The 15,202-nt window shown below is 38.0% G+C and overlaps 2 protein-coding genes and 1 pseudogene across 3 annotated transcripts in view; 2 read left to right on the forward strand and 1 right to left on the reverse strand.

Moving 5' to 3' along the window:
• CENPP (centromere protein P) overlaps positions 1 to 15,202 on the forward strand; it is a 274,112-nt gene that overhangs the window by 113,728 nt on the left and 145,182 nt on the right. The gene's annotated exons all lie outside the window — the stretch shown is intronic.
• Positions 5,671 to 6,976, forward strand: LOC128575953 (signal recognition particle 9 kDa protein-like; annotated as a pseudogene). The gene has a single exon (XR_008377204.1). The product of XR_008377204.1 is annotated as a signal recognition particle 9 kDa protein-like (transcript).
• The window catches only part of ASPN (asporin), a 29,628-nt gene continuing 27,108 nt past the window's right edge, over positions 12,683 to 15,202 (reverse strand). The window contains exon 8 of the mRNA XM_053577726.1: positions 12,683 to 14,283. Within this exon, the coding sequence (XP_053433701.1) occupies positions 14,086 to 14,283 (198 nt within the window). The 3' untranslated portion in view covers positions 12,683 to 14,085. The remainder of the gene's footprint in view (positions 14,284 to 15,202) is intronic.

Raw genomic sequence — 15,202 nt, forward strand, 5'->3', positions numbered from 1 at the left:
TAGACAGAGATGGTAGAACCCCACACTACCACCACTTACAGGGTCACAGTGGCCAGCCAGCACATGAGGCTCTGGGTCTGTAGCATTTTGTAAGTTGGTGGTCTCTGTCCCTCTGGGGAGTCAATTTTTCTTGTCTTTTCTGCACCTTTTATTTTTTTGAGACAGAGTCTTAAGCTGTCAGCCTGGGTAAAGTGACGTGGCATCATAGCTTACAGCAACCTCTAACTCGGGCTCAAGAGATCCTCTTGCCTCAGTTTTTCTGTTTTTAGTAGAGATGGGATCTTGCTTTTGCTCCAGCTGGTCTTGAACTTGTGAGCTCAAGCTATCCACCCGCCTTGGCTCCCAGAGTTCTAGGATTACAGGTGTGAGTCACCGTGCCCAGCTTCTGCACCTTTTAAGAGAAATTATATATAACAAAATATATTTTCCCATAGGCTAATTGTTACAAACAAGTGTTAAGTTCTTATGGCATATTTCTGGTTACAAAATCATCCAGAGAAAATTCTGGTCACAAAATCATCCAGAGAAAATTCACACAGATATGGGAAGAATGTACAGACTCCACACAGCCCCTGCCTGGAATCATTTTTGCCTCAACAATGTTATAACAAAATGATGTACAATTGAGGACCTGCTATATAAGAAAAACTTATTTGGGGCAGCACCTGTCGCTCAGTGAGTAGGGCACCGGCCCCATATATCAAGGGTAGAGGTTTTGAACCCAGCTCCAGCCAAACTGTAACAAAAAAATAGCCAGGCATTGTGGTGGGCACCTGTAGTCCCAGCTACTCGGGAGGCTGAGGCAAGAGAATCGCCTAAGCCCAAAGAACTGGAAGTTGCTGTGAGCTATGACGCCATAGCACTCTACTGAGGGCGACAAAGTGAAGCTCTGTTTCTAAAAAAGAAAAAAAGAAAAATTTATTTGCCCAGTGCAGTGACTCATGACTGTAATCCTAGCACTCTGGGAGGCTGGGGTGGGTAGATTGCTTGAGTGCAGGAGTTTGAGACCAGCCTGAGCAAGAGCAAGAGACTCTGTCTCTACTAAAAAAATAAAAATAAAAAATAGAAGAACTTAGGCAAGAGATCTCTTGAACCCAAGAGTTTGAGGTTGCTGTGAGTTATGATGATGCCATAGCACTCTACCCAGGGCAACAGAATGAGACTCTGTCTGAAAATTTTAAAAAAGAAAAATTTATTAAAAAGGAATTTTGAAGAGAGGGCTATACTGCCGGTAGCAAAGTTCTAGGATAAATATGTGTGATTGGTGGAGTAAGTGAGTAAGCAAATGGTTGGATGTTTGTAAGAATTCCTGAGTGGGAGCTGAGTACGGGAAAATGGGAAGGAAGAGGCATTTGATTCTGTGAGGTAGGAAAATGAATTTCCAGATACAATTTCTTCAATTTGGTCAAGCTCAAAGTTTGAATTAAAGGATGCTAGTCCTGGTAAGCCATAAGAGGGAATTATTGTACAATAAATCCCTACTTAACATCATTGGTAGATTCTTGGAAATGGCAGTTTTTAAGAGAAATGATATATAACAAAATCGTTAAAGTATATATCTTTTTCAATAGACTTTTTCAATTCCCATAGGCGAATTGTTACAAACAAGTGTTAAGTCCTTATGTCATATTTCTGGTCATAAAATCATCACCAAACTATGGGGCAATTGGTTGTTTGTAAGTGGGGGAAGGAATATATGTATCTTATAATAAATACAAAAATTAATTCAAGATTGTTCATAGACATTAATATGCAATATAATACAATACTTCTAAAAAATTATAGGCAGGTAGCTTCATGCACTTGGGTAGGTAAAGATTTCTTCAGTAAGATATAAAAAAAACATTAAAACTCAATAAATTGGACATCATTAAAATTGAGACGATTCATCAAAAAGCATCATTCAAAGAGTAATAAGACAAAGTATGACCTGCGATATTCACAGTACGTATATTGAACTAAGACTCGTGTCAGGAATGTATAATGAATTTCTACAAATCAATTAAAAAAAAGATTTTAAAGCAGGCAAAAGACTTGAACAGACATTTTACAAAAGAAACTATGCAGATGGCTAGTATGCATATAAAAATATACTTAATGTCTTTAGTCCTTAGAGAAATGCAAATGAAAACCGCAATGAAGTTCTACAGCTTACCTGCCAGAAGGGCTGTAATTAAGTGAACAAGTAGTACCTATTGTGGATAGGGTTGTGGGCAAAAAGAGCTCTTATACATTGATGGTGAGAATGTAGATGGGTCCAATTGTGGAAAACCGTTGGCAATGTCTACTACAGCTAAACATGGAACTCTCCTATGATCCAACTATTCTTTTTTTTTTTTTTTTTTGTGGTTTTTGGCTGAGGCTGGGTTTGAACCCACCACCTCCAGCATATGGGACTGGCGCCCTATCCCTTTGAGCCACAGGCGCCACCCTGATCCAACTATTCTATTCCTGAGTATATACCTTATAGAAATGAAAGCAAATGCCCTTAAAAAGACTTGCACAAATATGTTGGTAACAGCTTATTCATATTAATAGCAACCAAAAATTAGAAACAACTCAAATAACTCTCAATGTTAGAATTGATTAATACATTGTGATGTATGTACTGGAATACTACTCAACAATAAAAAGGAAATCAGCTATTGAGATATGCAGTAATACGGTAGAGTTTCATAGGCATTACGTTGAGCAAAAGAGGCCAGGAACAGAATGCTCACTTGTATGGTTTATTTAACTAAGGTTTAAGAACAGGCCAAAATTAGTTAATGGCAATTGAATTTATAAAAATTAGTTGCCTTAGGGCTGGCATAAATGGAATATGGACTGTGTAGGGGCATGGAAGAGCCTTTCTAGGATGATAGAAATGTTTTAGAAGTTGATCTGATTTTATATCTCAATCTTGATCTGCTTTGGACAAATGGCACTGAGACAACTATTATTAGATATCCATATCACACCATATGCAAAACTTAGAATTGGACAAAGACCTAAGTGTAAGAGATAAAGCTATTAAACTGTTAAAATATAGACATAGTCATAAGCTTGGATTAGGCAACAACTTCTTAGATGTATACCAAGACACAAGCAACGGAAGAAATAGATAAATTTTACATCACCAAAATTAAAACCTTTTGTGTGTGAAAGGATACTATCGAGAAAGAGAAAACACAACCCACTGAATGGAAGAAGATTCCTGTTAAGGAACTTGTGTCTAAGTTAGAATTTCTACAACTCAATAATTTTTGAAAACCCCAATTTAAAGATGGGTCAGGAATCTGAATTGACATAACTCCAAAGAAATGGCCAAATAAACATTGAAAGATAGTATCACTAATCATCAGAGAAATGGGAATTAAAACCATAGTGCAGTTTTTCATTTCACACCCTCCATGATTGATATGATCGAAAAGATGGACAATAATAAATGTTGGTGGCCACGCACAGTGTCTGACGCCTGTAATCCTAGCATCTGTAGGCTGAGGCGGGAAGTTCACTAAGATTAGGAGTTCAGGATCAAACTAAGCAACAGTGAGACCCTGTCACTACAAAAAATAGAAAAATTAGCCAGGCATGGTGGCATGTACTTGTAGTCCCAGGTACTTGAGAGGCTGAGACAAGAGGATCACTTGAGCCCAGGAGTGTGAGGTTGCAGTCAGCTGTGGTCATGCCACTCTAACCTGGGCAACATAGCAAGACCCTGTTTCAAATAAATAAACAGATGTTGGCAAGAATGTGGAGAAATTGGAACATGCATATGTTGCTGGTGGGAATGTAAAATGGTATAGCCATTTTGGAAAACAATCTGACTATTCCTCAAAAGGACATTTTAATAGTTGGCATATGACCCAGCAATTCCACTACTAGGTATATACTCTAAAGAAATGAAAACATAGGTTCACTCAGAAATTTGTAAACAAATATTCATAGCAGCATTATTCATAACAGCTAAAAAGTGGAGACAACCCAAATGTCCATCAATGGATGATAATTGTGGTTTATCCTTTCAATTGAATATTATTTGGCCATAAAAAACAATAAAGTTCTTACACATACTAGAAACCTTGAAAACCTTGATGAACCTTGAAAATATTATGCTGAGTAGAAGGCAGTCACAAAAAAACATGTATTGGGGCGGCGCCTGTGGCTCAAGGTGTAGGGCGCCGGTCCCATATGCCGGAGGTGGTGGGTTCAAACCTAGCCCCGGCCAAAAAACCAAAACAAAAAACATGTATTGGATGATTCTATTTGTATGACATGTCCAGAATAGGCAAATCCAGAAAGAGAAAGTAGATTTGCAGGGAGTAACTGGTGAGCAACTGAAGGGTACACAGTTTCTTTTTGGGGTGATGAAAGTGTTCTAAAATTGATTGTAGCGATGGTTACACAATGCTAATTACACTAAAACCATTGAATTGCGTACTTTAAATCATTCGGTTGTGTGGTATGTGAATTATATCTTAATAAAGCTATTAAAAATAATGGGTATGGCAATATAAATGAAATGATTGCTTATAAATTAATTTTTGAAGTTGAGAAGTAGGAAAGTTCATTATATTATTTTGTTTATCTTGGCTTTTATCTAAATTCTCTTTGGTAAAATGTAAAGGAAAAAAGTCTCCAGCATCCTAGAGCTAAAGAATAAAGATTTCTATTACTGCCTTATATGACTGGTTTTGCCCTGCCTGAGAAGTTTGCTTTTGAATCATTTCAGTGTTTCTGCTTCTTCAGACCATCTGTAATCTTTTCCCTGTCTACGTATGGATTTATTTGAAATCAGCTCTTGAGCTGGGTGTGGTGGATCACACAGCCAGTCCAACCACTAATCCAAGCACTTTGTGGGAGCTGAGGTGGGAGGATCACTTGAGCTCTGTCTGAAGTTCAAGACCAATAAAAATTAGAGGGACACAATGGCCCGTACCTATAGTCCTAGCTGCCTAGGAGGCTGAGGTGTGAGGCTGTGCTGAGTTATGATTGTGCCACTGCATCCCAGCTTGGGTGACAGAACAAGACCTAAATGAATGGATTCATGTGCATTTTTAACTCCCATGTTATTATTTCTCCAAGAGAGATATTGCTGGAAGTCGTTTCCTTTTTAATAGCTCTGATCAGAGGTGATCTGGTGGGAGAATCTGTTTCAGAGCTCCTCAGAGCCTGTGATAGAAACTATAATAAAAGCCTTCGGTAATACTCACTGAAAGTGCTTTAGAGAAAAAAATGTTTGCCCTTACCTTGTTTAATGTAGAATATAGCTGTGCATCTTCGTACAGTAAGTATAGTTTGTGGTAGAATTCAGGGTAAGGGTGATCTACTAGAGTGAATGAAGATACGTAGGAAAATACATTGGGTTCTTAGGATGAGGATAAAATATTTTTCTTTTTCATCAGTAATAAGCATATTTCATTGATTTCATTCAGAAATATATATTGAGCCAAGGCAGTATGCTAGCTTTGGTGGGAGGAAGAATAAAAAAGTGATTAAACCACAGTTTTTGCCACCAAGATGTCCAAAACCTCTGAAGAATGTGAAAGAAAAGACTAATATACAAATAGCTAGAACAAATTAGATCATGAATACAAAAGAGCAAGCAGCACAATATTTCCCACAGCAAATACCGGGAAGATTCTGGGGGATGAGTCCACGTCAATTTATAGGAGAATCAGGCCGCGGGCGCAGGAGGTGGATAGCAGGTGGGCCTAGTCTCGAGGTCTTTCCCCTCTCCTGTTGCACCCCGAGCCGAGATGTCGCAGTACCAGACCTGGGAGGAGTTCAGCTGCGCTGCCGAGAAGCTCTATCTTGCCAACCCCATGAAGGCACGTGTGGTACTCAAATACAGGCATTCGGATGGGAGTTTGTGTATGAAAGTGACAGATGATTTAGTTTGTTTGATGTATAGAACAGACCAAGCTCAAGATGTTAAGAAGATTGAGAAATTCCACAGTCAGCTAATGCGACTTATGGTAGCCAAGGAATCCCGAATGTTACCATGGACACAGAATGACTGGTTTGAAAGGAAGATTCTGTTTGTCATGTTCTTAGGAAGTAAATATCTTTTGAATTTGAGAAAATGTCAGAACAGAAAATACTGTGTGTAACGAAGTGGACTATTCAAAAACCAAGAGATCATTTTTTGTATTTTCTTGTTAATGTTTACTTTAGAGAGCTAGAAATGTAAATGCTTTCAATTAGAAAGCCTTTATTTTTGGAAATTGAACAAGAATTATATCTATCTTGGAAACTTGTGGATTTGATGTTGGGTAAAATATATAATTATTTGATAAATTTGTATCAGTAATTTGAAAATGAGATATCAAGAAACACCAGTTCTTACATCAATTTACTTGATCAGTCTTTGGAGAATAAAATTTGTGCTGTTGATGACCAATAAATATAAAATATGGTAACTAGAATTAACCGTGCACCATAATATGCCTGACCGTGTATAGCAGTGTAGTCCTTATACCTGAAAAAGTAATTATGAATAACAAGTATGCTTTTTTTTAACCTTTCTAGCTTTAAGCTGTAATTTGTAGTGTAAGGGATTTATAGTATCATCAGCTTGTTGAGCAATAACAAACTTAGCAAAATCTGGCTTTCAGTACTTAAAAACAACAGCAGTTATTTGAATGCATGAAAGGAATGATGATCACTGTAATGTACTGAAACCACCACATTACACAAGTATTTACTACATATTTCTCATAGTTTCTCAGAAGGGCTAAAGATTATTTGAACCATAAAATCTTCCCATACCTCTATGACACCCCCTGCTCCTTTTTTCTCTCTACTTAACCTAGGTATTAAACGACTGTCACCAACTGTTCGTTATACATGTATTTTCTGGTAAACTAGAAGTGTGATGTGTATTATTTGATATTTTTCTTATATTTGTAAGCTGACTTTTAGCACCTAAATGTAATGGTCATATGTTGATTCTTCACTATTAAAATGAATAACTTTAATCCTAAAAAAAAAATTTATAGTAGAATCAGTAAGTGAGTTGTATGGATGACATTTGAGATTGGATAAGGTTTTGATAGATACAAAGGATTTCAGGAGCAAAGTCACAGAATACAGAAAGTGCAAAGTGTATTTGGAGCAAATAATCTTGAGTTGGGACACGAAAGAAAAAGCTCAAAAATTATTATTTGAATGTAGTTCATAATCTTAAAAGGTAGGTTAAGAAGTTTTTAAATTCATTAATCAATGGGATCTGTTATAGACTTTTGATGAAGGGAATGACATGATCAATTTAGATAGCACACTGATCATTTTGGTTGTATCAGTTGGATAGGCAGGATAAGGCCAATAACCTATTTTTGATATTCCAACTAGGAAATAATGTAATCGTGATATAGAGACTGATGATAAAAAGGAAGGAATGTGGGCGGCGCCTGTGGCTCAGTCGGTAAGGCGCCGGCCCCATATACCGAGGGTGGTGGGTTCAAACCCCGCCCCGGCCAAACTGCAACCAACAAATAGCCGAGCGTTGTGGCGGGCGCCTGTAGTCCCAGCTGCTCGGGAGGCTGAGGCAAGAAAATCGCTTAAGCCCAGGAGTTGGAGGTTGCTGTGAGCTGTGTGAGTCCACGGCACTCTACCAAGGGCCATAAAGTGAGACTCTGTCTCTACAAAAAAAAAAAAAAAAAGGAAGGAATGAGTGTAAAAAGCATAGAAATAGAGGGCAGGACTTGGTACCAGGTTGCCTATAGAGGTTTGAGAGGGTTAGAAATGAGGGGCTCCTAGACATTTAGGACCTGAGCAGGTAGGGGGAAAGACAGAGGCAAGAGGGATTGCGTGGGTTTGAAGGAATTTATAATGTTGGTTTTGATTGAATTTTATGGCACCAAATGTTTTGAGTTTGCTTTTGAAAAAGTTTGTTACTGCTCGGTGCCCGTAACATAGTGGTTATAGCCCCAGCCACCTACACCCAGGCTGGCGGGTTCAAACCTGGCCCGGGCCAGCCAAACAAAAATGACAACTGCAACAAAAAATAGCTGGGTGTGTGCCTGTAGTCCCAGCTACTTGGGAGGCTGAGGCAAGAGAATCTCTTGGGCCCAAGAGTTTGAAGTTGCTATAAGCTGTGATGCTACGGCACTCTACAGAGGGCAACATACTGAGACGCTGTCTCAAAAAAAAAAAAAAAAAGAAAGAAAGAAAGACAGAAAATGTTTTTACTCATGAGTAAGGTCAGTATTTGAGATGTGGATTTAGGAGGCCTCACCATAGAGGTGGTTGTTGGCTGAATGCATAGAAATGGATGAAATTGCTATGGGATGGAGAGAAAGGCCAAAAGAAGAATGCTGGGGGAATACTAGCCTCTAAAGGGCAACTAGAAAGGCCTAATGTAGGGTTAGCCAAGGGAGCAAAGAATTTCAAGAAGGATGCATGATGCACAGATTTAATTAGGAGAAAACTAATAAAAAAAAAAAGTAGTGTACCATCATCACAGAAAGATAGAGCTAGGCTGCTGGGTTCAAATCCCAGATCTTTCACAAGTGATTTAATTCTTTGTTCCTCAGTTCCCATACATAAAAATATAGATATAAGTAAAGGTGTAATGTAGGTATAAACAGGTATATAACAGTATAACATAGGTATAAACAGGCTATTGTGAGGATGAAATTTATAAATACAAGTAAAGCATTTGGAAGAATGTCTGAAAATGTTCTTTTTTTTTTTTTTTTTTTTATTGTTGGGGATTCATTGAGGGTACAATAAGCCAGCTGAAAATGTTCTTTAAATATCAGCTGTTATTAAGGTTATTTATATAAAATGATTTTGGGAAAATTGATTCAGGAAAATTGTTGGTTCAGCTGCAACATATTAAAGTCTATGTGAGTGAAAACGTAATGAAGACTGAAGACAGTTTTTTGGAAAAAACATTGGAAGGGTCAGGCATGGTTGTCTCACGCCTATAATCCTAGCACTTGGGAGGCCGAGGCAGTTGGATTGCCTGAGCTCACAGGTTGAGACCAACCTGAGCCAGAACAAGACCTAGTCTCTACAAATAGCCAGGAGTCCCAGCTACTTGGGAGGCTGAGCCTGTAGTCCCAGCTACTTGGGAGGCTGAGCCAAGAGAATAACTTGAGCATAAGAGTCTGAGGTTGCTATGAGCGAAAAAAGGCACTGGACAGCCAGACATGGTGGCTTATGCCTGTAATCCTAGCACTCTGGGAGGCCGAGGTAGGTGGATTGCCTGAGCTCATGGGTTTGAGACCACCCTGAGCCAGAGTGAGACCCTCCCCCTTCCCCATCTCTACTAGAAATACAAAAAACTGAGGCAAGAGAATCGCTTGAGCCAGAGTTGGAATTTGCTGTGAGCTATGATGTCACAGCACTCTACCCAGCACAATGGCTTGAGACTCTGTCTCAAAAAAAAAAAAAAAAGCAATGGAATCGTAAAAGAGAAATAGTGTGGTGGTGGTGGGGGGAAACAGGTTTTAAAAAAGGGAACCTGGCCAGGTCACACTCATGCCTATAATCCTAGCACATTGGGAGGCTGAAGGAGGGAGGCAGGAGGTGGAAGGACTGCTTGGAGCCAAGAGTTTATGACCAGCCTGAGTAACATAAGACTCGGTTTCTAAAAAAAAAAAAAAAAAAGTTTTGTCTTAGTGATTTCAGTAAGTGATTTGTTTCATGAATCCTGATGATAATTTTTTGTTATAGTTGGGAGAAAATAAAGATAACTGATCATTGAGCATCTTGATTGGCTAGAAGTCCTTAATTAACATAGTAAGTTGTAGTAACTCATTGTTTTAACCTTTAATGGATTTTTCAAGTGGGTAATATTTTGTATTTACCATAAAATGTGCTTGTGGCAGTATGTACTAATACGGTTTTGGTTGTTTGTGATTTTTATTAGTAATTTGTTTTTTGCAGACTAAGAACCAAAAATAGCTAACAGCTATGGGATAGAAAACATAAACGTTAATTACAGGAATTAATTGCCAGGGATTTCACTAAGCATTTCCAGTATTTAAAAAATTTCAGGTACTTGGGCGGCGCCTGTGGCTCAGTCAGTAAGGCGCTGGCCCCATATACCGAGGGTGGCGGGTTCAAACCCAGCCCCGGCCAAACTGCAACCAAAAAATAGCCGGGCGTTGTGGCGGGCGCCTGTAGTCCCAGCTGCTCGGGAGGCTGAGGCAGGAGAATCGCTTAAGCCCAGGAGTTGGAGGTTGCTGTGAGCTGTGTGAAGCCACAGCACTCTACAGAGGGCCATAAAGTGAGACTCTGTCTCTACAAAAAAAAAAAAATTAAAATAAAAAAAAAAATTTTTCAGGTACTTTAAGCTTTGCTATTCAGATCATACACTAATTTGTTTGTTTAGGTGATTCTAATCTTCATATTTACCTTATGATTTTAATTATTAATTTCAAGATGTTGTATTTTTCTAAAACTATTGAACATTGTTTACTTTTATGTGTGTTTTTATTTTTATTTTTTTTTTTGTAGAGACAGAGTCTCACTTTATGGCCTTCGGTAGAGTGCCGTGGCTTCACACAGCTCACAGCAACCACCAACTCCTGGGGCTTAAGCGATCCTCTTGCCTCAGCCTCCCGAGTAGCTGGGACTACAGGCGCCCGCCACAACGCCCGGTTATTTTTTTGGTGGCAGTTTGGCCGGGGCCGGGCTTGAACCCACCACCCTCGGCATATGGGGCCGGCACCTTACCGACTGAGCCACAGGCGCCGCCCTTTTTATTTTTTTTTTTTTTAGAGACAAAGTGTTTACTTTGTTGCCCTCAGTAGAGTGCCATGACGTCACAGCTCATAGCAACCTCCAACTCCTGGGCTTAGGCTGTTCTCTTATCTGCCTCCCGAGTAGCTGGGACTACACGCGCCTGCCACAATGCTGGGCTACTTTTTGTTGCAGTGTGGCTGGGGCCAGGTTTGAACCCACCAACCTCGGCATATGGGGCCAGCGCCCTACCCATTGAGCCACAGGCACTGTCCTTATGTGTATTCTTATAATGTAGGGCACTGGGTTGTGATCTCATAAATTTTTTTTTTTTTTTTTTTTTTTTTTTTTTTGAGACAGAGTCTCATTTTGTTGCCCTCGCTAGAGTGCCATGGCGTCATAGCTCATAGCAATCTCAAACTCTTAGGCTCAAGCCATTCCCTTGGATCTGGGACTACAGGTGCCCATCAAAACGCCTGGCTAATTTTTATTTATTTATTTTTTTTGTTTAGCAGGCCTGGGCCAGGTTCGAACCCGTCAGCCCTGGAGCAGGTGGTCAGCACCCTAACCACTGAACTATGGACACCACCATGATATCACAATTTTATTTTATTTTTGTTCTATTGTAGAAAATTTTATTTCATTAAAATAATTAGAACTTAAGGATATTTTAATTTTAGAATATTATCATTATAGTGTTGTTTTCTTTTATCTCTAAGGACTAAATAATTCTTAATTTTTCTCGTAAGTTAGTAATTGTCCAGTAAAATAGTTACTTATGTTTTGTGAACCTTTGTGATTTATAAAGCATTTCACATAAATTTTTATAATTTAATCCTTTGTAAATGAGGAAGCTGAAAGGTGTAAGCCTTGGCACCAGACTTTATGCCAGGTTTATTGAAAGGGGAAGGTGACCCACCTGGGCAGTGCAAAGGTAGTGTCTGTGCCTGGGGGCAGTTAGAGTCTTCTTTTATACGGGGCGAGAAGAGGTGGGCAACTTCTATAGCTTCCTCAGAAAGTTAGGGTCTTTGGTGAGAAGAACAGATCAGGCCAACCAGATCCCTTGTCTCCTTTGTCTTAGAAAGGGAGGAGAGAAGTGGATCCCGTAGGGCTGCTTTGGGCCCCAACTGAAGCAGCCTTATAGAGGTCATGACTTGCCCAAGACTGGATTTCCATTTCAAAGCCTTGCCTCCCTGGGCTCTTTCCATTCTATCTTTACTAATAGCTAACCTTAGCTGCTAAAATCCCTCTTTGAGCTTTACAATTTTCCCTCTACAATTTTCACAAAAGTAGCAGTTTTGTTCTAGGTTTCTAAATTTATGTCATTTTAGAATTTAAGTGGATTTCCTGTAAAGCAGTCGTTCTCAACCAGATGAAATTTGCCCTACCTCCCATCTTTAACCACAGGGATGGCAGTATCTGAAGAAAGTGTTGATTGTCAAAACTGGTGAATGGGTAGAAGATTCTAGTGTTAACTGTGTAGAGACTGGGGAGTTGTTAAACAACGTATAGGACAACTCCCACCATGAATTATGATCTGGCTCAAAATGTCAATAGTGCCAAAGTTGACTAACCCTGCTGTAAAGAATAACACTTTATTTACCCATTCTTTTTTTTTTTTTTTTTTTTGGTTGCAGTTTGGCCAGGGCTGGGTTTGAACTCACCACCCTTGGCATATGGGACCAGCGCCCTACTCACTGAGCCATAGGTGCTGCCCTATTTACCCATTCTTAACTTCAGTATCCAAACTCAGTATCCAAACTCTTCTTATATATATGAAGTATTGTTCTTCCCTTATCCCCAAAAATTATTTAAAATCTAGTTTTTGAGGTAGTTTATTTTAAAGGTGATTATCTTTCATAGCCTAAGAATTATATGATGTATTTTAGCATTGTTAAGACTTTACATTAATACTGCTCTAAAAATGTTATATAGAGTTTTCTGAAGAATAGTTTATGTTTCTGAGTGGGAGAAGAAAAATTACATCAAAGCACAAATATTTTATTTCAGACCAATACTTTTAATGGTATTTTTCTTATTTTCTAATTTTATTTAATTTATGTTGAATGCCAATAAAAATACACAAAGTATTCTTTTAAACAGAGCTTTCCATTTTTGTCTGTTTAATTTCATGCTCTGCCTATTCAGTTGTAGTAGGTGTATTTCCAGTTTGTACATATTTGAGGAGACAGATTGGTATAGCACTGATAGTATCCAGGCTCTTCCAAGCAAGGTCTTCCAAAGGGATATCTTGAAAATATTCCTTAGAGTTGAGGTGACAGTGTTATATAAACTAACAATTGCCATGCCATTAAAAGCTTATAATAACTGATAATAAAAAATGTGAGTTACAGATTTTATATGAACACTCACTACACATTTTTTACAGAGGTTTTGTAATCAGATTATAATAATTAAAAAAGAAAGGCACATGTGATAGCCCCAAAACCAGCTCTTATGAATAGCACATTGAGTTGGTAATGAACACTTTACTGAAGGCTTTATTTTGAGAAGGTAGAGTGGTTTTTTCCATATGTTTTTGGTTTGGTTTTTTTTTTTTTTTTTGAAGATAGGATCTCACTCTGTGTCCAGGCTAGAGTGCAGTGGCATGATCATAGCTGAAGCTCACAGCACCCTCTAATCCCTGGGCTCAAGGGATCCTCTTGCTTTAGCCTCCCAGTAGCTGGGACTACAGGTGTGTATTACTATACCTGGCTAATTTTTTTTTTTTTTTAGCGACGTTTCACTGTTTTGCCCAGGCTGATCTCAAACTCCTGATGTCAAGAGATCCTTATGCCTCAGCCTCCCAGGGTGCTGAGATTACAGGCATGAGCCACCACACTCAGCCAGAAGTTAGTTTTAAACATAAAAGACAGGCTCTGAAACATGAGAATTTCAATATGATTATATCAAATCATACTTCCACGTGATTAGAAGTGTTATAGTACTACTCAAGTTATTAAAGAAAGAAAAAGAATAGTATAATGCACTCTTTATATTGTTCTTGTCAATTTTGTTTTTCTGACAACAAATGAAAGAGCACAAATTTTGTTAAGTTAACCATTCCATTTGTAATAGTTTTTTTTTTTTTTAAATATGCTTGATAACAAAGTGCTAAATACTCAATGTCTCATTTTTTGTTACTGAGAAAAGAATGGTCAAGCATGAGATTTATGCAAAATTATTTGTATGCAAAAAGAAACAACAATAAATGCTTCTCTTAATCCTTATGTATCAATGGCAAAACTTTGTTGAAATTTTTTGTCATAAAACAAGTCATGGATTTACTATGTTGGAATAGATTTTTGCTTGTGAGAATAATACCACCATTATTAATAGACTTCAAGTATTCCAAATGTAAGAATTTTTGAATTTTATATTAAATGGACAGTACTTATTACTAATTAATTACTTTCTGAAGTTTGCAAGCTGAACACTCATTCTGCTTAAAACACAACGAAATGCTGCAGGTTGCATTTCCCAGTACTTCACCGGGTTGTTGAATAAACTTATCGCACTGTATAAAGATTTCTTCATCTTTGGCACTGTTGGACAGAAGTCATTCACTCCCACTTTTGTAATTGAGTTAGAATGAAGGAAGATTATCTGTTGAGGTAGGAAAAAAGAATGGATTAAAAATACACAATAAATGTAAAAGGAAAATATTCTGTTTATAGTCAGCATTTATTGGTTTATTCATCTGTTTATTTTTCATTGGCTTGAATGTATTTTCACTTGAAGTAAATGTACTGTAAATACCTGTTATAACAACTCAAACTTATGTGTTTTGGGTGGGGTGGGAAGGAATGGTAGGACTTGTGCCAAGGCGTTAGACCATACCGTGGTTAGTTAAGTCACATTCCTTCTCTAAGTATATACTTTTATATAAATATGCATACATATATACACACAAATATGTGTACCTATATATGTTTACTTCAGTGTCATATTTACAGAAATGCATTATAGTATATTAGAAATGACTGTAAGAATGAAAAAATTAATAATTAAAAAAAGAATGAAACAATGCTGTAATAATTACACATGCAATATGAATATGAATATTATCTGTTATTTTCTGTGACCAAGAGAAAGAAGTGTAGGACTGCTTTTTTTATAAGTTGTTCTTTTGAAAAATCTGTGAACATCTTAAATGCATATTTGTAATACAGCATCAATAGTTGAAATCACTTAATTTTATTTATACTAATGAATAAAACACAATTTTATAGGCTATGAACATGTCTTTTTTTTCTTTTTCTTTCTTTCTTTTTTTTTTTAAAGACAATGTCTCATTTTCTCGCCCCCAGTAGAGTGCTCTGGTGTCATAGCTAACAGTAACCTCAAACGATTCTCTTCATTCTGTCTCCCAAGTAGCTGGGACTACAGGCACCTGCCACAGTGCCCAGCTACTTTTAGAGATGGGGTCTCGCTCTAGCTCAGGCTGGTCTTGAATTCATGAGCTCAGGCCATCTGTCCACCTTGGCCTCCCAAAGTGCTGGGATTACAGGTGTAAGCCACTGCT

The sequence above is a fragment of the Nycticebus coucang genome, chromosome 2 (assembly GCF_027406575.1).
Source record: "Nycticebus coucang isolate mNycCou1 chromosome 2, mNycCou1.pri, whole genome shotgun sequence".
NCBI classification, from domain to species: domain Eukaryota; kingdom Metazoa; phylum Chordata; class Mammalia; order Primates; family Lorisidae; genus Nycticebus; species Nycticebus coucang.